At 46.8% G+C, this 25,972-nt stretch overlaps 1 protein-coding gene across 3 annotated transcripts in view; it reads left to right on the forward strand.

Annotated features, from left to right (window-relative positions):
• Gfra2 (glial cell line derived neurotrophic factor family receptor alpha 2) overlaps window positions 1-19,359 on the forward strand; it is an 89,734-nt gene extending 70,375 nt beyond the window's left edge. For all 3 annotated transcript variants that reach the window (NM_008115.3, NM_001302094.1, NM_001302095.1), the window contains 5 exons: window positions 5,726-5,835; window positions 6,516-6,656; window positions 7,763-7,935; window positions 16,775-16,828; window positions 17,893-19,359. In NM_008115.3, coding sequence (NP_032141.2) covers window positions 5,726-5,835; window positions 6,516-6,656; window positions 7,763-7,935; window positions 16,775-16,828; window positions 17,893-18,015 — 601 coding nt within the window. In that variant the 3' untranslated portion in view covers window positions 18,016-19,359. The remainder of the gene's footprint in view (window positions 1-5,725; window positions 5,836-6,515; window positions 6,657-7,762; window positions 7,936-16,774; window positions 16,829-17,892) is intronic.
• The last annotated feature ends 6,613 nt before the right edge of the window (window positions 19,360-25,972 follow it).

Raw genomic sequence — 25,972 nt, forward strand, 5'->3', positions numbered from 1 at the left:
AGGGAGGAAACCTTCCCCCTCTTCCTCTCTCCTTTCTCTCTTCTCTCCATTCCTCCGTGTCCACCCCCCTCTCCTCCTCCATTTCTTTATTCAGATTGCTATGTAAGTGTTCTTAACAACACTGTAGACCTGGTATGTTTGTGCCCAAGCCGGGATAACCAGAAGCAAATGTTCTTTCTTGCCTGCTTCATCAGGAGAAGCTTAGTCAGGACCCCCTGTTGGACCATGATGGCCAAGAAACACTTGATCCAATCTGGGCCAGGCATCTTCAGGTTCCAGAAGGTGTTGTTCACACAGTCTATCCTGAGCCATTTTCTCTTCTTGGGAACACTTTACCCTTTCATGAAATGTTCCAGTGTGCTGTCATTGGCAGTTACCGGTGCTGGTGATGATACCATTCTGATTGGCAGGCTCCTGGCCATGGCGTACAACGACAAACTGGGACTTGTTGGCTTCCATTCTAGCCACGTGGGAGCTGCAACTTGATAGTCGAAAGATGTGCAAACCAGAAGCCTTGCATGGGCCAGCATTGGAACAGTCTGGGGATCTGACTGAGAAATTCACCTCCTGTGTCAATTTCTCTGTGCTACTCAGACAAAATACCTGTTAGAAATGGTTGATGTGTTTTCTTTGGTTGGTGGTTTAGTCCCTGGGAGCTCTGGGGATACTGGTTAGTTCATATTGTTGTTCCTCCTATGGGGCTGCAAACCTGTTCAACTCCTTGGGTACTTTCTCTAGCTCTTTCATTGGGAACCCTGTGCTCAGTCCAATGGATGGCGGTGAGCATCCACTTCTGCATTTGCAGGCACAGGCAGAGCCTCTCAGGAGACAGCTATATCAGGCTCCTGTCAACAAGCTCTTGTTGGTATCTGCAATAGTGTCTGGGTTTGGTGGATATATATGGGATGGATCCCAAGTGGGGCAGTTTCTGGATGGCCATTCCTTCAGTCTCTGCTCCACACTTTGTCTCTGTAACTCCTTCCATGGGTATTTTGTTCCCCCTTCTAAGAAGGATCAAAGTATCTACACTTTGGTCTTCCTTCTTCTTGAGTTCCATGTGTTTTATCCTAAGGCTCCACAGTCCCTTTAGATAGCACCAGTAGCTGGAGAACATGCATTCCACACACAGGCCTGTGGGGACCCTTCAGATCCAAATGTAGCTCTCCTAAGCAGACTTGTAAAGGTGTGGTAGCCTGGGCCAAGTCAGAATGTCACTAATAAAAGACAGGAACCTGTGTCCTTTTCTTTTGGATAATACCACATACAAAGCAGTCATAAGGGCATGTCCCTATAACTATGTACTATGTGTTTCTTTGGACGCAGGAGTGTGTGCGTGTGTGTGTGTGTGTGTGTGTATGTGTGTGTGTGTGTGTGTGCATGCACACATATATACATGTGTATAGAAGCATGCTACCACAATTTTCCTAGGGCTTTTTTTCTTCCAAGTCTGGGGCATAAAGCAGGAGTATTTAAAGCTGAAGCCAGAAGGCAGGATCTGAAGGGCACCCACAAGCCCAACTCAGCAGCTTGTGCAGATTGCCACACTTGAGACTCAGAGCCTGCCATTCCAGCATCTGAAGGCTTGGTAGTGAGATTACCAGCTTTGATGCAGCAATTTTAGGCAGTGTATGTTTGGGGCGGAGCCTAGAGAATTTGCATGCCTAGCAATTTCTGGCCAATGACAGTGCTGGTAGTCTGTTTACTACACTTTGAGAAGGGTGTTATGTGGCTTGCTTTCTGCTTACCAGCTCTGTTCTTTCTCCTTTGATCAGGGCACCTGTGGCAGCAGATTAAAGAGATAGCATGCCCCAGGGTAGGGCAATTGAGGGCAGGGAGGTAAGAGTGGGTAGGTGGGTGGAGGAATACCCTCATAGAAGCAGGGGGAGGGAGGATAGGATAGGAGGTTTCAGAGGGGAGGGGGCAGAACTGGGAAAAGGGATAACAATTGAAATGTAAATAAAGAAAATATCCAATAAAAATATCAAATAGAAAAAAAAGAGGTAGGATGCCAAGTAAAATTTGAATTCCAGATTCAAAAAACTTTTTTCTAGTATAAATATGTCTGAGATGTAAAATAATAATAATAATAATCATAGTAATAGTAATAATAACAAAATTTATCTGAAATTCAAATGAGATGAACATGCTGCATCTAATATGACCACCTTTTCATCAAATTAGGGTCAAGTGTCTCTCTCCTGCTGCTTCCCTGTGATTGAATAGGCCACAGCTGTTGATGAACCAGGCCCAGAGAGGGCTCGTGATTTTGGGGCAATCCACCTGCTCCCCTGAGCTCAGCTGAGAGGAATTTAGTTTGTGTGCATTTCCACTCTCTTGATGGCTCTCTGCTCTTTTCTCTCTGCTTATCTGCCTGTTTTTTCCTCTCAGTGATTTCTTTACCCCACCTCTTTTCTGGAGGGCAGGAGGGGGGACCTTAAATCTGAAGTGGGGGACTGATCCGGGAAAGATCAGCTCTTGGCAGCAGAAACAGAATCCAAGAGACCAGTGATATCTCAGGGTCTGGGGGATGAGTGGCATTTTGCCTAGAGGAGGTGGCGATCACCAATTGGCACCCCACATATAATGGTTTGGGCTGGAGTGCTCGTGTGGTTGATTCTCCTTGTGCTGGAGTTGGAGTATGTAAAGGGCCTGAAGGAAATTGACTCCACTTGGTCTCTTGTTCTGGCAGAGGAAGCTCGCTGCTGTGGGTTTATCACAGATTGAGAGGCAGAGAGAAACTTGAGCAATCAAAGGCCTCCTGGAGACTTGGACTTGGCAACCTTCTAAATGGCCCCATTTGTCCCCTTTGCTTGCCAAGCTGCCTTGATGCTGAGAGTGGCTAAGATGACAGCAGAAGGCCTAGCTGCTTCCCTCCCTTCCCGTCCCCTCACCAACCAAATCCACATCCTTTACTTTTGAACAGTATCACGTCTGGGGTTCCTGACACTAACCACCAGACTTCTTTGAGGGCAGTAGGCTGGAGCCACACTGAGATGATACTGAGATGGTGTTTTCACTTTACATTACCCTGGGGGCCTGGCTGCGGGGGCTCTGCGCACGGTTCCTAAGTTTCCAGAGCCCCTGCTTTTTTCCCTGCGTTCATCGTGGCATGGGAAGGATCAGTGGATTCAGGAGGGCAGGGTCTTCCTGGGATCCACCAAGCAGGCCTTTGGAGCCCTCCCTTCTCATGACATGCTCACATTGCCCACACAGGATAAAGTGGTGTGTTTCTGTTCTCTGTGGGTCATGAATAGTCATTTCCTGTTTGCGATTGCCAGGCAGAGCGCTGAGGGAGAAAGCGGTAAAGATGATGATTCCTATCTACATTGGGAGCTGCTTTGTACAGTATCTCTCACCGCTTTATTGAAGCTCTGGGCAAGCGTAGCTTTCTACTTAAGTGGGGACACTGAGTACCAGAGACATAGCCAGTGAGCCTCAGGTCACACAATAGAACAAGAGCTTGCGCACCATCATGTGACAGATGGCTCTCCCAGCAGCTGGACCAGTATCCTTCTTGCCAGCTCAGGAACCCCTCTGGCTACAATCCTTGGAGGGGTCTGTACTCTTTCACCTTCTGTTCTCTGGCTTGCACCGTCACCCCCACTTCTCCTATAGAGCCAGGCTGATCTCTCCTTTGCTGGTGAAATGTCCTAGATATCTCTCAAGTGACATTTTTCATTTCCTCCCATGTATATTTCCACTTCTCCAGCCTTTGAGTTGGTGGTTTTGAGAGGTTCCTGGCACTTCGAAGCCAGACAAATATATGCGGTGTTCCTAGTGTCGTGTGATCTTGGAGTCAAACTTTTGAGAGAGGACAAGGCCGTTCTGGATGCTGGTGTCAATGGGAGCAGTTCAAGAGGCTTCCAACAGCTACAGGTCTAGCTGGAACCCTCAGCTCAGTTCTGGGCAGATGATGTTATTTGTAAGGAACTGAGAGGATAGTAGCATTTCACCAAAGCCCTGTGCCGTAATCAGAGGGGTGGAGAGCCTTGAACATGTCATGGGGTTCCCTTCTGATTCCATATTGATGTGCTTACCATTCCCATCGTCACTCTGTCAGACACAGGCCAGGGGATCTGCTCCTAGTTGGAGCAAAGATGAGGGATAGCTACCATCCATGACTATTAACAGGGCCTTAGAGGATGTGGATGAAGAAATACGTAAATAATAATATTAGCAGTGGATGTTCTTATTGGGAAGATCAAACAAAGCAATGTCAGCAAGTCTCTGTGCTGTTGAGTTGCCTGGTCTAGGCTTTCTGTGTGGTTGCACTGAGAAAAAGGACAAATCCAACATGATCATGGAAAAAGAACCTCTGTGTTGAAGGTTTCGGTGGCTTTGGGGATGCAGGAAGTAGGAGATAGAGTCCATACATGCCCACATGGAATTGAAATGGACTCTTGCATTTCAGTTAGAGGGTGTGTTTAAATAACCCGTAGAGAAGATGTTTAAACAGCTTCATAGAGAAGATGGTAAACAGTGGTTGCTCACGATATAGGATTCTACAGGACCTCCATTCTGCCTTTATGTTCTCCTGTTGCTTCTGTCTGGGGGGAGATTTGGCCAAAATGGAGTATTTGAAAACCCCATAGTGTCCCCCAAGGATGTACCTGAGTATCAGAGACCAGGTAGCTTATGGCAGAAACAGACTCTCTTATAGTTGAAGTCATAAGTCTGAGGTTGAAGTGTCAGTGGGACCATGCTTGCTTTGTGCTGTCAGAGACTGAGAGGGGCTGATGAATGGGGTCACATGGGCAGGACACTCCCCTCTAGGGGGTGATGGTTGCCTTAGACAGGATAAGGGGGAAGCTTCCGTAATCCAGGCTGATGGAAACTTCTGTGGCCAGAGTACTAGGAGAAGAGGGAAAAAGAAGGGAGCTAGCCAAGGGTGTGACTTTGTGCCACATTCAACTCTGTGGCGGGGTAATGAGAACAGGCCTGGACCTGCTCCTGGCTGAGTGTGACTGAGCTGTACAGCACAGGTGGTTACAAAGCCATGTCACAGGTACTGATGACAATGGGTGATGGCATGCTAGGTCATGAAGAGAAACATTTAAAAGGTGGGCTATGTCTGGTGAGCTGGGGAGGTAGGGAGAGGGGCTACCTATTGGCCTGCTCTGGGACGATGCAGAAGAGTCCAGGTGACAATGAGGAGATGCCTCACCCTAAGGAGACCCTGCCTTCCCTCTCTCTGAGTTCTGGCTTCTTCGAGCTACAGGCTAGTAGGGTGGGGATCATTAGGTCCACTTTGGGTTGGGAAGAGCAATGTGTTCCAGGATATGGACAACATTCTTCAAGGTTTTAGTTGTCAGGAAGTAGAAACTTGTACCCTGTCCCAGGTCTGGATACTGTCTACCAGCACAGCCCTGCCCCCTCTGTTTTTCTGCTAACAAGGACCATTTAGAGAATGGTTCTTTAGTTTTGCTCTTTTTTGAGACAGGTCTCACACTATGTTCCAGGCTGGCCTGGAACTCACTATGTGGCCCAGTTTGGCCTCAAACCCTCCCGCTTTAGACCTCTAAGTGCAGGTATGACAGGTGCACGGCTTGGGCTTTTAAATTGCACTATGCCCAGCTCCATAGGCCTCCCTTCACTTTCTACTCCCCCCTTTCCTGGCTTCCTCAGGTTCTAGGATCTGCAGTGTGGAGCCCCAGGCAGTGTGGAGGAGGCTGGAGCAGGCTGCCAGACTAAACTGTTTCCTCCTTGGGTCTTTTCCCAACACCAGGTCCCGCCTGGCAGACTTCCACGCCAACTGTCGAGCCTCCTACCGGACAATCACCAGCTGCCCTGCGGACAACTACCAGGCATGTCTGGGCTCCTATGCTGGCATGATTGGTAAGCCCTGCTTACATTTTCTGTACTTTAAGTAGTTTCTTCCCTCAGCCCCACCCCTGGTCTCACTGGGGTGGGGGTTGCTGCAGTCCAGCCCAAGGCTGTTGGGAGATTGACAGCATAACCTTGCCTGTGGCAGATTCAGACAGAGCATCTAGGGGGAAGGGAGGCTACCTCCTTATCAGGAGGGACCCCGTGCCTTTGTTACAAGGCTTTGGAAATTAAGCTACAGCCTTCTAGGGATTGCTAATGAGTAAGTGTAGAGCTTCCACTAAAGAGTGGTTGATGTTTCTATTTTCCAGGCAAGGCAACTGATGCTTAAGAGATAATTGAGTTCCTTGACCAGGTTCATTTAGTTGGCAAATGCTAGCACTGAGATCCAACCCAGAACAGGAGCCTTTGACTCCTTGACTCTAGAAGAATCACTCTGCATGTTTTCAAGGTAGAAAGCAAGGAAGACTGAAGATAGGGTGGGAGCTAATGGGGTCTTTCCTGCCCTTCTGATGACACAGAGTCTGGTGGTTCTCTGGGCCTTTGTCCTTTCTGTTCCTGGTGACCTCATAGTCACCAGAGGTAAATGTGCTCAGAGTTAGGATTGTAAGTTAGGGTGTCACAAGCACAAGTTTTCGGGGGGGGGGCAGGTGAAAAACTGTCCTATTGTGCCTATGCATCATCATTCCCAGGGTTTGATATGACACCGAACTATGTGGACTCCAACCCCACGGGCATCGTGGTGTCTCCCTGGTGCAATTGTCGTGGCAGTGGGAACATGGAAGAAGAGTGTGAGAAGTTCCTCAAGGACTTCACAGAAAACCCATGCCTCCGTAAGTCTGAGAAAACTTTCCCATACCTCTATGTCCCTTCTGTTCCCTACCCAGGAAACATTTCTGCTTCCTGGGAGGAAACCTAGAGTGGTCTGCCCTGGTTGTTTTCCTCTTATTTTGTTAGGATGGCCAGTGATACCTATGTGGCTTCTGCATCATATAGGGCTTTCTCCACAGACCTGAAGGTTTGAGTTCTTAGAGATTTCATACTAGAACTGTCAGTGGGCTGCCCATGACAAGTCTACCATCAGAGTCCCTAAGCCCATGGAAGGTCAATGCAAAAGGACTTTAGTTTGCTGCTCTGACAGCAGCATCCAGTTTCTCTTGGAGACTGGGTCTTCTCCTGAGGACCACAGGCACCCTCTCCATGTACTGGCTCTTACCTATTGGAACTGAGGACTTAAAAAAAAAAGGTCTTTTAACTACTGATCAAAAGGTTGCATGGAGAAGAGGTCCCAGTCAAATGCAGCCTGCCTTTGGTCTTTACAGTCTGATATCCCTTGCTGATAATTCCATCTGTACATCTCCCCCTCCCCCTTCACTTCTCTCCTTTCTTCCTTCTGTTCATCTGTCTTTTTTCCCTTTCCTGTCTATTCAGGAATTCCGAGATAGATCCCAGTGCTTGTCATTAAAGGACGTGTAGCTAGATGGAGGTAAACTGCGGAGTCACGTGTGACCCCAGCACAGATGGAAGTTGTAGGATGTAGTTCTCTGTGGTGTCAGAGTTCAGACACCCATGTCCTCCTGGACAAGGGAGGGCTCAAGGCTTCTCAGAGGCTGTATCTCTTGAGGATAGTTGGGTCAGCTGAAATGGCAAGGAACAGCAGATGTTCTACTGTGACAGGGTCCCAGGTGTCCTTAGAAGAACTTAGACTGAGGAGACTGCAGAGCAGAGAGCCTGGTCTAGCTCTCCTCTTCTATTTTTCTCACCAACTGGGAGATCATTTTAAGTCTGACGGGAGCCTTAGCAAAGTCAAATTCTAATATCCTACCATTTTGCCTTCAGTTTCTGGGCCCTTTTGGGAGGGCAGTGGTTCGGAATAAGTTCAACCAGGCATGATGGAAGTGGGTTCTGATTTTGCTGTTTCTATCTGTCCTCTCTCCAGGGAATGCCATTCAAGCCTTTGGCAATGGCACAGATGTGAACATGTCTCCCAAAGGCCCCACATTTTCAGCTACCCAGGCCCCTCGGGTAGAGAAAACTCCTTCACTGCCAGATGACCTCAGTGATAGCACCAGCCTGGGGACCAGTGTCATCACCACCTGCACATCTATCCAGGTGAGGGGTGTGCCTCTGAAGCTTGGGAGCTGGAGCTTGGGGTGGCTTAAGATCCAGAAAACATCATGGTGTCAGACATGTTATGGGAAACCATTCAACCGGGGCCACCAAAGGAGCATTGAAGGTTCCTTGAGTTTAGGAGCCCAAGGGGTAGGGAGTTAGGAATGAACTTTTCTCACCTCTTTGTTAATTTAGGCATATTCTTCGATAATATGAAAACACCTGTTACCTAACAGTATTTTATCAGATATACTGGGGCATAAGAGAAATGTAATAGTTACCATAAAGCTCCTGTCTGGTAACTATCAACTAGTACGCTGATAATTCTCATCTCATTGAATTCACAATGAGGTGACAACATTCCTATTCAATATTCAGGAAAATGATCCAGAGGTCTTAGGTGAATATACCTGTGCTGACTGTTGGTGACCTGAATTTTCAAACCTTCATCTGACTCTAAGACTTACAGTGTTCCTCTGTCCATCCATTCTTCCATCCATCCATGCAATGTAGCTCATAGACCCATAACATACTAGGTCTTATATGAGCTTATAGGGAAACATTGGTGAGTGAGGTTAATACAGTTTGTGTTGTCTTGTGTACTGGCTAGATTTATGTCAACTTGACCCAAACTATAGTCATCTAAGAAGAAGAAACCTCTTTTGAGAAAATGCTTACATAAGATCAGGTTGTGGAGCATTTTCTTAATTAGTGATTAATGGAGGATGGCTTAGCCCATTGTGGGTGGTACCACCCCTGGGCTGGTGGTTCTGGGTTCTTTATAAAAGCGGGCTGAGTAAGTCACAAGGAGCAAGCCAAAAAGCAGTACTCTTTCATGGCTTCTGCATCAGTTCCTGCTTCCACGTTCCTGGCCTGCTTGAGTTCCTGTTCCTGTCCTGGCTTGATGGACTACAATGTGGACGTTTAAGCCAAATCAACTCTGCTCCTCAACTTGCTTTTTGGTTATGCTGTTTCATCACAGCTATAGGAATTCTTAACTAAGACAGACAGTCTTTATGGCTTTGATGGCCAAGCAGTGACATCCTTCACGGTAATAGCCTATCTGCTAAAGAGGGTGACCCTAAGTAGGAGAAGTTTAGTGCTGCGGCATGAGCCCTCACCCAAGACTCTTCAGTGCCTAAAAACTCCATATCTCATTATTTCTTTTTAGAAAAAAATTAATTCTTTACATATCGATCAATCAATCAATCAATTATTGTTATCTGTAACCTGTTTGTGTATGATGTATATACACAGGTGCACATGCCATAGCACATATGTAAAGGTCAGAGGACAACTTTGTAGAGTAAATGCTCTTCTTCCACCACTGTGTGGATTTTTGGTGCTCTAACTCAGGTTGCTAGGCTTACACCTGTATTGACTCTTCCATCTTATGGACCCCCATTCATTGTTTTTTTTGGGGGGGGGTGTATTAGGTTGCAAAGCATCCTTACTTATTTTTTTTTCCACCTAAAACCTGGGCTTTCACCAGGTTCTAGTCTGGGGGGCCTTGTCTTAATCCTGATTTCATTCCAGAGGAGATGATGGACAAGCTGTTTGGGAGATGATGTGAAAATGCATTGTATATGGAGGCTTGCTGCCCAAAGACAAGGATTAGGAAGCTCTGGGGCTGGGGTAGGGGTGGGAGGCTCATTAGCAGGCATTCTTTCAGGCATAGCCCCAGGGCTTGTCATCCTGGCACTCATTGACTTAAGTCACTGAACAGAATACTAGGGACAGTCATTCTAGAAGACAAAGAAGAAAATCAGGTACTTAGGAGACACCTGCATACGATCTCTCCCTAAATTCCTGCTTAGAAATGCAAGGGGGGGCACCTCTGAATCACTGATTACTATCTATTTTAGGGAACCCCTTCCACCCATGCCAGGCTGCTTTGTCCTGCCTCAGCTAGGGGCTGGCCTGGGGACTTTAATTCTTCCCATTCTACACCCATCTAATGTCCATCACTCTGCTAATGTACGATATCTTTGATCTATGACTCTATGGTGGTCTTGATGAACTTGGGAGTTCAGTAATATATGATTATAGAAAGAGTCCCTGAATGGGGGCAGAGCAGGAAGCTCAGGTTAGGGTTGGGATCCTATATATTCCAAAATACAGCTTGGAAGAGGCAAGATTATATTTCCTATCTCCCTTCATATATCTTTCCTTCCTTGGGGGAAATTCAAGGGGCCCCTAGAGATAGCAGCCTGATAAGAACCTAAGGTGTGTCTAGGTGTTAAGTCTTCATGGATCCTTTAATATTTCTTCCCCAAACGGGGTGGGGGTGGGGAGGTCCTAGGGTACACAATAACCTGTTGGCGACCTCATAGCCACTTGGTGGTTGAGCAGGGATAGGACCTCTGGGCCTCTAGTTGCCTTCAGCTTCTTCCCTTTCAAGTCTGCTCTGCACAAAAAGTGGATGTGGGGTTGAGGTTTCTTATTCTAATTGAAGGCCTGCTGGAGGGGATGCAGGAATGTTACACAGCATAGGGAGTCCTGAGTTGGTCCTTTGTCCTATGTCTTTGATGTAGCCTCAGGTTCATTCTTAGAAACAGCCCAACTCTGGCCCCCTTTATATGGCTCTCTGGTCTGGAACTTTGAGAGCTTCTTATATGTTCTGAGGAGGTCTCAAGCCTCGATATCTGTCCATATTTGAACCTTGTGTGAATGTCCTTGTCTTTCCTCCCCTACTCCACTGGTCTCTGGCTGGGAGGCAGGTCAGTCTTAGATAACCAAGGTCTTTGTTTCTGAAGTCTGAGGCAGGGAGGGTGCCCTATCTTGGACAGCTGAAAAGAGGACTAAAGGATTGTTGTAAGACCTTCACCTGATGCCTGAAGTGGGCCTTGCAAAGTATCACATTTCTGTCTTTACTCATCCTATACTCTTACTGTATGGCTCTCTTCCCCAGGCCCACTGGTACTGGAGCTTGGGACTGGGGAACCCATTAGCACATGTCTTCATTTGTTCATTAGAAACTCTAACTATACTGACACCTGAGACTGAGAACTTTAATCAGCCAGTTCCCTGTTCCTCAAAACAGTGGGATAGACTGGAGTCCCATTCAAAAGATTGATCTACTTGGGTTTAGTGTTGGAGGGCTTGCCTTGTGTGGCTGTGAAAGCTGGGGACGAGCCAGCAAGGGAAAACCCCCTGCCAGGGCTGAAGAAATTAGATGGGCATTGAGTCCATAGTTTGGAGTAAACAAGGGTGTGGCAGGCCGAGGGAAGAGCTGAGCTGCTGACTTAGGGTGTTTGCATATTGTCCCTGTGTCATAGGCAGCATTGTAGGAAGTTGTGGCAGTTATTCTGGCTGCAAAGCCAAAAATGGTTGCCACTGACCCTTTACTGAAAACATTTACAGACCCATGGCTTTGAGCTCAAAGAATTACGGTTTGTCAGGACAGGAAGTTCTGTGTTGGAAGGGGTGGGTCCTGTGCACATAGACTAGGCAGAAAGTGTTGAACAGTGAGATCTTGACAGACTTGGGCCATGGGGGTGTGTGGGATCTGCTCGGAGCCAAGATCACAGGAGTTAATCTGACCCTGGGTGGATCATTTGGTAAGGGAGGGATGCAGAGAGTCAGGGAGGCCTGCTGGAAGATTCTTGTGATACACTCTTATTCACAGGCTTGAAAAGAGAGAGTGTGTAAGTGAGAGAGAGAAGGACAAGGGTTTGAGGTTGGGGGTGGGGCCTAGAACAGGAGTAGGGGTACAGGAGAGAGCTGGCTGTCTCTGTTTGTCCAGCAGGCTAACACTGGGCCTTAGTCACCAGTATCTGGGCCAAACCAGAGGGACTCATGGGACTTCAAGACTTGGCTTTGGGAGGTATCCTGGGGACTTCCTGGGCAAAAAGGACCTCCCTGGGAGAAAGTTCTAGAAGGATGAAACTTGCACGTGTGTGACTCCTTCCCTCTGTCACTGACACCTGCTTTGTGCCCCTCCCTGACCCCCCCCCCATGCTTCTGGTGGCCTTCAGGAGTTAGCTTTTCCCACAAAGCCCCTCTGCCTCACTTTCATGTAATAAGGGTAGTTATTGAAAGTGCTATATCTGCTTGTCCTAGCAGCCTGGGCCTGTATCCTCTGAGATATCAACATCCACAGGCCCTGATCCTGCCCTATGAGAGGTTCTGAGCAGGGCAGGAGCAGGACTCAGAGCAGCCTCAGTGGACAGCACAATGGTGTGCATGTGCATGTGTGCGTGCATGTGTGTGTGTGTGTGTGTGTGTGTGTGTGTGTGTGTGTGAGAGAGAGAGAGAGAGAGAGAGAGAGAGAGAGAGAGAGGAAAGAGAGACCGAGAGTACGAGCAGGATTGGGGGTGGGAGATGGGGGCCCCTCTTGGAGTTAAGGCTCCCCAAAAACCCTTGTATATAAGCTTATTTTTCTGATTCTGTATAAGCCCCTTGAGGCAGAGATGATATTCTCTTTTATTTGCCTTTATTTATTCTACCTGTATGTATCCATGCCATGCCACAAATGTAGACATCAGAGAACAACTTGTAAGAGTCAGTTCTCTCTTTCTACTGTGGGGTTTGGGGGGGAATCAAACTCAGGTTATTAGACTTTGTGGCAAGCGCCCTTACCTGCTGAAGCATCTCGTCAGCCCCGGGGCTGAGAGCCTTAAAAAGAGAAGGGAGCAGCCACATCCAGTTAGGGAGGGAGACAGTGAATCTGAGCCTCTGTGTTCTGGTGTTAGGTAATAGAGCTTCTATCTCTCCACTCCTCCCCACCCATGTGCCACTTTTAGAAAAGTCAGGCTGGGACCCTCCCCGCTGCTGTTTTGTGTGACTAGAACTGGGTAACTGGGCCTTGGGTTAGCTGTTGGAGGCCACTGCAGCCACTTGCTCTCTACTGTTTTCTGGAATCAGGAAGGTAGAGGTTTTCTAGCCTTTTGCCTCCAGCATTGTCATTGTGTGGAGAGGGTAGAGGAGTTCTTGGAGAGAGCAAGATGCTGCTCTGAGCTACCCATTGCTAAGTGACTCCAGACTGCAGGCTTATTTGGTTGCACCTGCTGCCCTTAAGGCTTCTTCCCTGTCACTTGGGCACTTGGCTCTTGGGTTCTGCTTCTGGGTACAAAACTCCTTTGTTCTGCTTCATGCTTTGTGCTACAAACAGGCACTCTTGTGATCTGCGGGGTACCCACGCGTGCCTCACTTATCTCACATGCACACCACCGTAGATTAGTGAGATGTGTACACATGTCTAGATCATTTTATAGCTGGCAAAACTGGACTCAGTAAATTTCTTTGGACTATGAGCAACCAATTCTTGAGCTCAAGGTTCTGTCTTCTTGGGTCCCTATGTCCTCTTCTGTTCCAGACTACCCTGGACCAAGGATTTAGGTCCTGAAGTGTAGACAATGAATGGGACTAGGCAGGTAGAGAGTTCTAGAGCTAAGTCTTATAGCACATGGGCAGTGTGGGCAGATCTTTCAGGTAATCCTCACTTCATGGGTGTGGCCTCTCACAACGCTGGAGTCTACTGTCCTAAGTTTTGAATGATTTTTCTCTTTGTTTGGGGTAATTTGTTAGGCCTTAGTTACTCTGGGGAGGGATATAGGCTTAGGTCAGGGGCCCTAGAAAGCATGTATGTTTAAATCCTATCTCTTCATCTTTGGAAAGCTGGAGAACAGGGTTCTGGCTTGAGGCTTGGGAACATTTTTGCCTTTTCTTTGTGGCTTGGTCTTGGTGTAGAATCCTGTATGGTCACCAGTGTTCAAGTCTAAGAGCCTGTGTGAGCTACTGGAGCATCTGTCTAGTCACAGTATTGTGACCGTACCACCTTCAGTAATTGTTTAGTTGAGTTGTTCTCTCAGATTTTATTTTTCTTAAAGTAATAGAAACATTTAGAAATAGAAAATTTTAAAACAATTTTATGTGTAATTCTAAAATACATTAATGAAACAAACATGGGATGCCTTTCTTTAGTTGGAATAAGACAAGGGCCTTGAATCCCATGAAGCTGGCTGACTCGGATTTATATGGGTTCCATATTTAGTAAACATTGAAAGGGGGGAGAGTTCATAATGTTGTTCCACCTATAGGGTTGCAGATCCCTTTAGCTCCTTGGGTACTTTCTCTAGCTCCTCCATTGGGAGCCCTGTGATCCATCCATTAGCTGACTGTGAGCATCCACTTCTGTGTTTGCTAGGCCCCGGCATAGTCTCACAAGAGACAGCTACATCTGTGTCCTTTCGATAAAATCTTGCTTGTGTATGCAATGGTGTCAGCGTTTGGATGCTGATTATGGGGTGGATCCCTGGATATGGCAGTCTCTACATGGTCCATCCTTTCATCTCAGCTCCAAACTTTGTCTCTGTAACTCCTTCCAAGGGTGTTTTGTTCCCACTTCTAAGGAGGGGCATAGTGTCCACACTTCAGTCTTCATTTTTCTTGAGTTTCATGTGTTTAGGAAATTGTATCTTATATCTTGGGTATCCTAGGTTTTGGGCTAGTATCCACTTATCAGTGAGTACATATTGTGTGACTTCCTTTGTGAATGTGTTACCTCACTCAGGATGATGCCCTCCAGGTCCATCCATTTGGCTAGGAATTTCATAAATTCATTCTTTTTAATAGCTGAGTAGTACTCCATTGTGTAGATGTACCACATTTTCTGTATCCATTCCTCTGTTGAGGGGCATCTAGGTTCTTTCCAGCTTCTGGCTATTATAAATAAGGCTGCTATGAACATAGTGGAGCATGTGTCCTTCTTACCAGTTGGGGCATCTTCTGGATATATGCCCATGAGAGGTATTGCTGGATCCTCCGGTAGTACTATGTCCAATTTTCTGAGGAACCGCCAGACTGATTTACAGAGTGGTTGTACAAGCCTGCAATCCCACCAACAATGGAGGAGTGTTCCTCTTTCTCCACATCCACGCCAGCATCTGCTGTCACCTGAATTTTTGATCTTAGCCATTCTGACTGGTGTGAGGTGGAATCTCAGGGTTGTTTTGATTTGCATTTTCCTGATGATTAAGGATGTTGAACATTTTTTCAGGTGCTTCTTTGCCATTCGGTATTCCTCAGGTAAGAATTCTTTGTTCAGTTCTGAGCCCCATTTTTAATGGGGTTATTTGATTTTCTGAAGTCCACCTTCTTGAGTTCTTTATATATGTTGGATATTAGTCCCCTATCTGATTTAGGATAGGTAAAGATCCTTTTCCAATCTGTTGGTGGTCTTTTTGTCTTATTGACGAACTAACCAGTACCCCGGAGCTCTTGACTCTAGCTGCATATGTATCAAAAGATGGCCTAGTCGGCCATCACTGGAAAGAGAGGCCCATTGGACACGCAAACTTTATATGCCCCAGTACAGGGGAACGCCAGGGCCAAAAAGGGGAAGTAGGTGGGTAGGGGAGTGGGGGTGGGTGGGTATGGGGGACTTTTGGTATAGCATTGGAAATGTAAATGAGCTAAATACCTAATAAAAAATGGAAAAAAAAAAAGAAAGGGGGGAGAGGACACAGGACTGCCAGGGAACCCCTGAAGACAGGCCAGGCTTGCCACACCTGGTAATAATTAAAGTAGAAAGTGATGCGGGGTGCAAGTGAATTCCTGGTGGTACACCAAAAGGGCAGATGTGATATGGTAATGATTAGAGTAGGGGAAGGTGCCAGGTGGGTGACTGTGAAGACAGTACATGGTTTTGGAGATGAGATGACATGTTCTCCCTGCAGTGGCTGCCCAGAGCATGGCTAGCATGGCATTGGCCTTGAAGAGGAGAAGCCCGTCTTTGGGGATTCAAGGACCTAGAGACCAGAGACCTCTAAAGAGAGCAGCAGTTGGTGGCTTGACTGAACCAGATCTTGTTACCTGGGGAGCCTGCTACTGTGATCTTAAGCAGACTTTTCCTGGGTCTGGTACCCTTGGTTCTCCAGTCTGGATTATCACCACACTTTCTTGGCTTGGGTTTAAGTGACAGCTGGGGCTGTACTCGATTGACCAGATGCCCAGAGTGATCAGCTGCTTATGGTGTCCAAGGGATTATTGATAATTCTGGCCAACAACAGTGACTTCTGCATAATTTCCTGGGCTTCCTAGGTACTTCTAGTGGCCAGAGTGTCCCCACACTGTGAGAACCAAGATTTTTGAAGCCAAAAGGATGCTCCATGTCCTCAGTTTGTTCTCATGGGTCTCTATCTCTCAGTGTTGGTAACAGAGAACTGTTGATTGGGAATATCCTTTGGTCCTGAGGCCAAGTCGTTAGGTCAAGGTAGAGAATTTTGGAGCATTACCAAACCTGCTTTCCTTCTCATCCCTCCCCTCATCTGCATATTGCCCAGGTGTACACATCTGTTTGGGGTGGAAATGACGAAGCACAGTTGCCAGATCCCTAACATTAGTGACAGGCATCACTAATCAATCACAGCTCTGTTCGCTCCTGAACTCATAATCTTTTCCACCACAGCTCTCCAGCAGCCATGGCAAGTGACGAGCTGGCATCCGGCAGCCAGTTTTTCTCTGTGGCATTTATTCATGTGCACTTGCATGCACTTAATAAAACATTTGCCGAGTCGCTGTAAGGAGCCAAACACTGCTTCGTGCAAGGCAAAGGCATGCTCTCTGTCTTTGGGCAGCAGTGAGTAGTATTCAGAGATGTGAATGGGTGACCACAGCATCCTACAAACTGGAGACTGAAGTTTTCTCCAGGAGCCCATAGGAGCCAGGATAAAAACGTGGAGTGTTTCAGAGTGAGCAGGGTGCTTTGTGCTACATGGGACCCAGTCATCACCATCTGGTATGAACTCCATGCTTAAGGGTGCCAGCAGTAAATGACAACACTGGATAAAACTTGGACCCAAACAGCCTGCTAAGCTGTCCTGCTTTCTTTCCCTAGGAGCAAGGGCTGAAGGCCAACAACTCCAAAGAGTTAAGCATGTGTTTCACAGAGGTGAGTAGGGGCACAAGGGTGGGGGTGATGGTGGTGGTGGTGGTGGATGGGTACTTGAGGCTGGCCTAGAGGAACTGTTATTTAGGAGAACTTTGAATTAGAGCCCTTGGGTCAGCTGAACTTCTGACCCCACTCGGGCCCGAATGAGAACTCACTCTTCTGGGGTGGTGTGGGTGTCTCCTTGTGGGTAACAAGTAGCTACTCTAAACTGTCCCCCATCCCCAGTTTCCTCCAAGACAAATGGGTTGAGTATTTGATTTACCCTAGTTCTGTGATGGTTATAGGGCATAGAAGTAGAGAAAGACCCAGATGCTTGAAGGAGCCCCTTGCCCAGGGTATAGGAGTGACTCATAGGCCAGGGTAACTTAGGTGAGAGAAGGGTGGTACAAGATTCTGCAGGAGGGTAAGGGAGAAGCTGTCAGATGTGCAGGGTAGGGGAATTGTAGAGGAAGAGCATCCTAGCAATCAGGAGCAGGGTGAAGGTGACCTTCTCCTCTGTCAACAATCAGGCCCTTATGGACTGGACCTTGAAGGGCCCGGTTATCTCTCTGGAATCTTTTTTGTTCATTTAATGACTTTGAAATATGATTTTATCTTATGGTCCTTTACTGGTGCATTGAACTCACTTTGTACCCAAGGCTAGCCTTGAACTTATGATTTTCCTATCCCCATTTCCTGAATGCTGGGATTACAAGTCACCATGCCACCATGCCTATTTTCTTATTTTTCCCTTGGGCACACACCCCTATCCCCAATGTGTGTGTGTGTGTGTGTGTGTATGTGTGTGTGTGTGCGTGCCAATCCATTTACTGAGATGGCTGCCCATTGCTTTAAGGCTTAGAAGAGACAGAATCCAACAATTGCTCCTGTCTTGCCCAGTTACCCATAGATACAGCCCTGTCCTCGGAGTGCCAGGGAGAAGCAAGGGAGGGTCTCTGTGTGGCTAGAGAGGCAGGCTCAGAGCTGTTTTCTGGTGTGTTTTTTTTATTTTGTTTGACCACAGCCCTACTGATAGGTTTCTGTTTTCTTTGTTTGTGTCTCCTCCTCTGCCTGCCATGGATCAGCTCACGACAAATATCAGCCCAGGGAGTAAAAAGGTGATCAAACTTTACTCAGGCTCCTGCAGAGCCAGACTGTCGACTGCCTTGACTGCCCTCCCACTCCTGATGGTGACCTTGGCCCAGTAGGCCTTTGGAACCCAGCACGAAAGTTCTTCAAGCAACCCAGATACGAACTCCCGCCTGACAAAATGGAAACATGCACACACACACACACACACACACACACACACACACACACACACACACAGACACACACACACAGACATATTCTCTCTCTCTCTCTCTCTCTCTCTCTCTCTCTCTCTCTCTCTCTCTCTCACACACACACACACACACACTCCCCTTGCAAAAACACTTTTTTTCCCTACATTGCCTCTGAACCTTTCTCCTCCCAAATTTCTTCTCTGGAGAAGTTTTTCTAAACCAAACAGACAAGCAGGCGGGCAGTCAGAAGCCTGCCCAGAGGTCCCCTACAAGGGACATCCAGCACCGAGGGCTCAAGGCTCTTGAGAGACTTTTTTCTCTTCACTGGTGTTTTCTCTCTGGACCAGATGAGACCCTGCTGTGGAAGGAACGTTGCTGTGCCTGGTGTGGACTGGGGAAAGGACAATTGCGGCTGCCCACTCTGGGGACCTGCCCAAGGGTTCGCAGAGAGTTTCAGTCAGCAAGGAGCAGGGCTAGCCACAAGGACCTTGTCACCTCTTCCTCTTGGCTTCAAAGATGGAAACGGTTTGCTGCCATCCCTATCCCTTATGGGGCCTAGTGGATCTGAGTCTGGGGTAGGGACCCCCAGGGTTGCTCCAGGCCGAGGTGCCTGCAGCATGGTGGGGTTGGGAGCTGTTACAGGACGAAGCTTCTTTGGGGAACAAGCAAGCCTTGGTTGGGTACCAGCTCCAAGATGCTCTTTCCTCCTTCATGCCAGGAATCTTGAAGTCAAAAAGAGATGATCCTCTGTTGGCTTTTTTTGTTTGTTTGTTTTTGAATTTTTTTGTGGGTCCATTTGGCGGGTCTCTCTTGGGGAGAAGGGCTGTTGAGCGGGGCTGGGGACACCCTAGCTGGACGTGTGTACAGAACACTCTGGTGGGCTCCCAAGCTTGCCCCTTCTCTCTTCTCCTTGTTTCTGCTTTCTCTCTCCTCATTTCTGAGACATTCATGCACTGTCTGTACATACTGGATCTCTTTTCTCAACATATGTGTATATCCATATACATATATCCTGTGATTTTTCTTTCATTTTTTTAAAAAAAAGAAACAAAACTATGGAAATAATACCCTACAGATGAGCGAAAATGTATTATTGTAAAGTTTATTTTTTTTAATAATGTTGTCTATGATGGGAAGAAAGGTACCAGGACCCCTGAGCTCTGGTCCAGTTGGGCTGATGGGGCTGTGGCCGGGGACTCCCGATTGCATTCACTCTTAACCAAGCTCCAATAAACGTACTAGGAAGCGAGTTGCCCCGTGCTTCACTCCCGTGTGTCTTTGCCTATGCTTTGTTCTTGGCCCAGCACCACCTACTGAACACTTACCTGAGGGCCTTGCTCAGCTGGGGGAATGTTTTATTATATGTGTATGTGTGTGCTGGCATGTGTGTATGCACTGGTGTGTCTGGCCCACATGTCAGGGTGTTAATGGTGGATGGGACTCACATAAGAGATTTCTTTTGCTTGGTGGGTCTGAGGTCCGTGGTTGTATTGAGTCTGTGGGGTCTCACCCTCCCAGTCAACACTGATGTTTGTGGCTGGGTGATTGGAAGAGAGTAGGGATAGATGTGGGGTGGGAGAATTGAAGGGGAGACCCTGACATCAGTCTTGTGTTATGTGTCTATTTTTAAGGAGCCTGGGTGGTCCTGTCTACTTTATATATAATGGAGTGGTATATCCTTAGGATTTCTGGTCTAACCTGAAATGTGTGACTGGAACTTTAATCCTTGAATCTTACCACAGAAAGATTCTTAGTGTTTGGGGATTGGGGTACAAAAGAGCAAGCAGGTTCCCTCACTTTTTTCTATCCCTTTTGTCCATCTTTTTCCATTTGCCATATGGATCCTAGTTGGATACTGGGATTCTGTGTGTGTGTGTGTGTGTGTGTGTGTGTGTGTGTGTGTGTGTGCTCAGTAGGATGGACACAGAAAGTCTAGCCTATGTCTTCAGGACTGCCTGTGATCCTGCCTTGTCACCCTGTTGGGTGACATCATTTTTCAGTTTCTCAGTCCTGGTTCTGCTCAAGTGACTCTTATTGATTGTACCATGTTAGTAACATCTGTTCCCAATGGTGACACTGGCATGTTATGCTCCAGTTTCAGCCTAGAGGAAGGACAATGGGCCAACCAGCCCTCATCCCAGCCACCTCTGCCTTACTATGATGGCCAGTTGAGACTACATGGTTCTTGTAAACAGCAAAGACTAAAAAGGTTTACAAGGGATATCCTGAAGGCCCTGGAAGATGGGGGCTCACAAAATTGTAAGGTGATCCAAAGAAGGTTGGAGCAGAAAGCAGAGAACATCTAAAGAATGCTGGAGCCTGGGCACTGAGATAGAGGCTGGGACCAGGAACAGGCAGAAGGACCCAGAGGGCAATTTTAAGTTGCTTTGAGGTTATCTGGTGTCCTAGATCCCTGGGTGCTTACCGAAGTCACCAGACATTATGACATTAGCTTTCTTAGCTACTGGTTCCTGAACACTCCTCATCCAGAGAATGTGTCTGTCAGCAAGGTTACCGCAGCTCATGTTCTCTGTGCCAAGACCATGGCAAATCTGAAGCAGCAGCTCAATGCTTCCCCGATTGCTGGGGAAACATCTGTCATGGATGGTTATACTCAGACGAGAGCCTGGATCTCAGCTTTCTGTTGGCTCTGGACTCATCAGGCCTCCGTTCTTGCAGTACCAGACTAGGCTGAAGGTCTAAGAAGCCTGCAGTGGGGGTTTGAGGAAGTCAGTGTTCATGTGCTCGGTGTTCTAGGCATCATGGAGCAAGGCTGCTTGTCTTATTCTGACCTTGTGATCTTCACAGCCAGATCTCTACCTTATGCTGAAACTAGTCACAGGGGAATTGTTTTCATTCCCAAGTCCCCAAACCCTGCCTTTGCAAGGAAAAATAGAACAGGTTTCCCAGGGATGGCCTCAAACCTGATTTTACTGTTGCTTCCTAGAAACAAGCTTTGCACATGATATTCAGGCTATGATGTGTCCAAAAGACCCTCCTGATACTGGCAAGCCAGGGTGGTGGCCTTATATCATCACCAGGATCCCACTAAGAGTCCCCTGGTTTGCTTCAGCTGCCCAGTGCCATGCCTGCTGATCCCTGGCAATTGCTATGCCACTTGCTATAGTCTGACTTTATTCCAAAGCTGCTTCTTTGTGTGTGTGCATGTGTGTGTATGCATGTATGTATTTTGGTTTTTAGCTATGGACTGCCAATGTCCAAACGAGGTAGATTTTCCTTTGCTTCCAGAAGAGCAAAGTTTCAGGGTTGCCTCCTGGCTGGAGAAATTCTTGGTCCAGAATTTTTCAAGCCCTACCAAGTGGGCTAGGATGCCAGAGGATCAAACCACACACTCCATGTTAATACAAGTAAACGTATTCATGGGCTGTTTCCCACTCTTATGAGTCTCCATGGGGGTTGGTGTTTATCTTCTAAAAATGATTAAAATTTTAAGGAAAAAGTCAAAGCCATTTGGAATGAAAAGTGACAAATAAGACAGATGGTATTCATTGTGGTAGGTCACTTATGGGAAATCTTGTCATCCTGTTCAACCTTGGTAGCCTCACCTACAAAGTTCTATTAGACAAGCACGCGGGTTGTACTTCATGACTCTAAATGAGCTCTGAAAGAAAGAAAGACACAGCAATGGGAAGCAGTGGAGAAGCCAACGCTCAGGTTGACATTAAGCAATCAGTTTTCTGAACAGTGTGTCTACCACTCCTTAGACACACTTCCAATATTCTGGACATGGACAGTATGACCAGTTTACTGAGGAATGGCTTATTTTTTTTTTTTCTGAGACAGAGTTTCTCTGTGTAGCCCTGGCTGTCCTGGTACTTACTCTGTAGACCAGGCTGGCCTCAAACTTGGAGATCTACCTTCGTCTAGCTCCCAAGTGCTGAAATAAAGGCATGTGCCACCACCACCTGATGGCTTGAAACTTTTAAATGTTGATCGGAAAACCCAGTCTTGCTACGTTGAGCATCTCCTACAAATAAATATAGCTTTGCAATCTTCTTAATAAAGACATTAGCAAGGGGCGATGCTCATTAGAGAGATGGCTCACTGGTATAATGGTAGCCATGCACACATAAGAACCTGAGTTTGGATCTCCAGCACCCACATTAACTGTTTGTGATGGTGTTAATCAGTAGCACAGTGTTGAGGTTAAGAAGACAGGTGGGTTCCTAGGGCTTGTTGGTCGGCCACTTTGACCAATCAGTAAGACACTAAGGATAGTGAGAGACTTTGTCTGAAAAGATAAGATGGAAAGTGATCAAAGAAGACCCCACATTGACCTATGACCTCCACACACGTACACATGTGTACATGTGAACACACACAAACGTACTACCTACACATAATATAACAAAATACAAGCTGTGCAGAACATCAATTCAAGAGAATGTTGTTTGGCATATTCTGTTTTTAAGGCGAAATAAGATTTTATGCTGTATCTTCCATGGCAGGAAAAGACACTCTTGCATTTTGAAAGGATCATAATAGGATTATTGAAAACAAAACCCAACACAACGAGGAGGCTTTGAAATATGCATATCTAAGATTTTACAAATGCTCATGTATTCCTGGGCAAGATGCTATTTTGGAACTGTGGAAACTTATCCCTCCATCCATCAGGACTCAGGCAGGTTGATGCTGTGTCCCTGTTATATATACTGAATTAGAGATGTTTCTACCATGTCTCAGATATTGAAGATGAGTGGCAGGACTCAGGCTCAAAATCAGTGGCTAGCACCAGAAGTGTGCTTCAACTGTCCCACCAGGCAGTCAGCTTGAATTGAATCACTGTATAGATGACCTGCTCATGCTGGCCCATAGCTTCCTAGCTAGGGACAGTCATTTCTAGGGGCTTGTTGCTGCATCCTTCTCTCCCTTTCCACCATCCTCATCATTTGCATAGCTATGGGTACCAGATCATCAGAAGACAGGGCTGAGTATACCTTAAGGAGCCTGCAGGGCAATGGGGAGGGAGTACTACAAACATCATAAAATCAAGCATGATGTATACTTGAAAGAAAAGAGAAGGGGAAGGTGGCTTTTACTCAGTAGTAAAGGACCTTGGCTTAAGGCCTTTGGGGGTGAGAGTGGAGATGGGTAATCCACGTCAGTATCACCATCTCAGATTTCCTGGAATAGATTAATGGCCTTGATGGGAAATGTATTTTGTGGGAAGACAGACCCTTTAGGAAAGAAATTGATGGACGGAGATCCTGCTTTCTTGACCTTAGATTGTTCATGTCTTGAGGGCTGATGCTTAAGAGGAGAGAGACTGAATTTGGGACTAGAGAGATGTGCTTTGAATTTTAAACCTGCCACCAACCAACTAGGATATCTTGTCCCACATCCTTGATTTGACTCATCTAGGAAATCATGATATCAAGCTGGCTTTCTAGAAATGGTCAAGATTGCTAGGGATACTCTGTGTGCCTGGCATATAATGGCCTCTATGTCATGCACTATCTCACCTGGGAGCCAATATCATTGACCTCTCTGATTCCCTCAGCATCTACCTTGATGTCTAGGCTCATTGCTTGAGATCACCTTTGGAGCCTCTCCTCTTTCTTTCTTTCTTTCTCTCTCTGTTCTTTCTTTCTTTCTTTCTTTCTTTCTTTCTTTCTTTCTTTCTTTCTTTCTTTCTTTCTTTCTCTGTTCTTTCTTTTCTTTCTTTCTTTCTTTCTTTCTTTCTTTCTTTCTTTCTTTCTTTCTTTCTTTCTTTCTTTCTTTCTTTTCCTTCCTTCCTTCCTTCCTCCCTTCCTTCCTTCCTTCCTTCCTTCCTTCCTTTCTACATACTAAGAAGCTTTTTATGATTTCCCTGGAATAGACAGGGACATGACTGTCATTATGCTCCAGGGAACTGCTCTTGGAAGCCCTGCCAACTGGAGTTGGGAGGGCAGGGAGAGTGGGGAAAGCAGAGAGCAGAGAGCAGACATGCTTGTGTTATTTGTAAATTACAGTTGATTTGATCTGAGAGTCACTAGGGACAGTGGCTACAGAGCATCCAAATGTCACATTCTCTTGAGTCCTTTGATTGGCTGGTCCTTCTCCAAGCATGTAGGCAGAGGGCATACTCCCTGGGCAAGTGTACCAGCTTAGAACTGAGAACAGGAAGCACCGATTAGAACAGAAATGAGCTACTGGGAAAATCAGTGCCTACTGGAGGCTGACTGCCATGTGGTACCTCATTGGGCCTAAGGCAAGAACAGAGAAGTCTTTACAAGACTGTGGGCTTTCAGGAGCTTCTGCAAGGAGGGAGCCCTGGGCTTTTAAATCCGGCTTCTTGGGGCTTGTCTGTGTGCCCTTCTCCAAGTCTGGCAAGAAGGGAAGGCCTAAATACATAAAATATCAAAGGATATTTTGTCCTTTGGGAATCTAGGATGTTCTAGATTCAATCTTGTATCAAATCTTGGCATCTATTGGCTGGTGACATTAGCTTAGCCAGTGAGCTTTTGGGTCCCTTAATAGTTTCTTTAGATTGTGATAAATAAGTTAATTTTTACATTTTATTTTATTTATTTATTTTTGCACTGGGGATTGAAACTAGGGACTAATGCATTATAGGCAGGCACTGTACCACCAAGTTATATTTAACTAAAATTATTTGAACCAGGTTAGGGACTCACTAAATTGCTTAGGTTGACCCTAAACTTTCTATCCACCTCATCTTCCCAAGGGGCTGGGGTTACTGGTTCACACCACCAAGCTTGACTAGCAATTTTTTTTCTATGTTGGGCCAGAAAGGAAACATAACAGACTCTGTGGGCCATGCTATTTTGTCAGCTCTGCTGCTGTAGCCCAACAGCTGTCACAGGCACGGTATCAAAACCAGACTAGGCTATGTGCCAATAAAACTTTATTTACAAAAACAGACACAGGCTCCCTTTGGCCCATGGAATGTAGTTTGCCCATTCAATCTCAATACATTCTCAGAATGCAAGCTCTCAATGCAAAGCAGCTGGAACACCACTCCCTGGTGGCAAGTAGTGGTGAACAATCAATGGGGCTGACATAAGCCTGGGAATGGGGTGGAGGAAGAGATGTGGTGGGTCAGCTAGCATGGGAAGGGATGTGAATTCACTGGTTTTCTGGTAATGGAGAAAGCAAGGAGGAGTGGTGCTGTAGTGGGGCAAGGGATGCAAGTGAAAGAATAGGCACATGGGGGCTGGCTGAGCACAGCCCTGTGAGGTTGTGCCCCTATCTTGGAACATTGGTCCATCAGTGTGAATGGGGCTAAGATCCAGCCACACTCAACTCATCCATCTGTGCACCTGCTCTGGGCTTCATGATAGCAAGCTCATCATTTCTCAGTTGGCACAGAGGCTTCTGTGTGTGCTGGCATAAGAATGGCTGCCTCCAGCAAGAACAGCTGCCAGTTAGGGACTAGAGGGGAGAAGATGGTCAGAGATGTTTGGGTATGTCTGCAAGGCTCTCAGCAAGTCACCCCCTGGACCCCACCTTCCTGGTCTGCAAAAGGAGAGGGCAGAGGGTACAAGTGTTTACCAGGTTTCTTCCGCAATAGGGCTCTGAATCTATGCTGCCAGCTGCTGAACTCATTGGTCTACTGCAGAACGACTTGCAAGGAGACAGAATTCATCTTTTTTTCCGTAAACAGTGACACTCCGCTTGGCTGTGTCAATTTTTATTCCACGAGTCTTGAGCTCTGGACGGCTGTCCCAGTATTCACTGTAGGTATAGGTGACAAATTGTGTACTTCCCTCGATGACTTCTCCCTCCTCCTTCAAGATGGCTTTGTCTAAGGAGGCGGATGCTGGCGTCTCATTGGAGCTGAGATCCTCCAGAGGCTGCTGGGGCTTCTTTACCAGGGGGAGTAGACACTTGCGTGTGTACCTTGGCTTGTAAA

The sequence above is a fragment of the Mus musculus genome, chromosome 14, assembly GCF_000001635.26.
Source record: "Mus musculus strain C57BL/6J chromosome 14, GRCm38.p6 C57BL/6J".
NCBI lineage: Eukaryota > Metazoa > Chordata > Mammalia > Rodentia > Muridae > Mus > Mus musculus.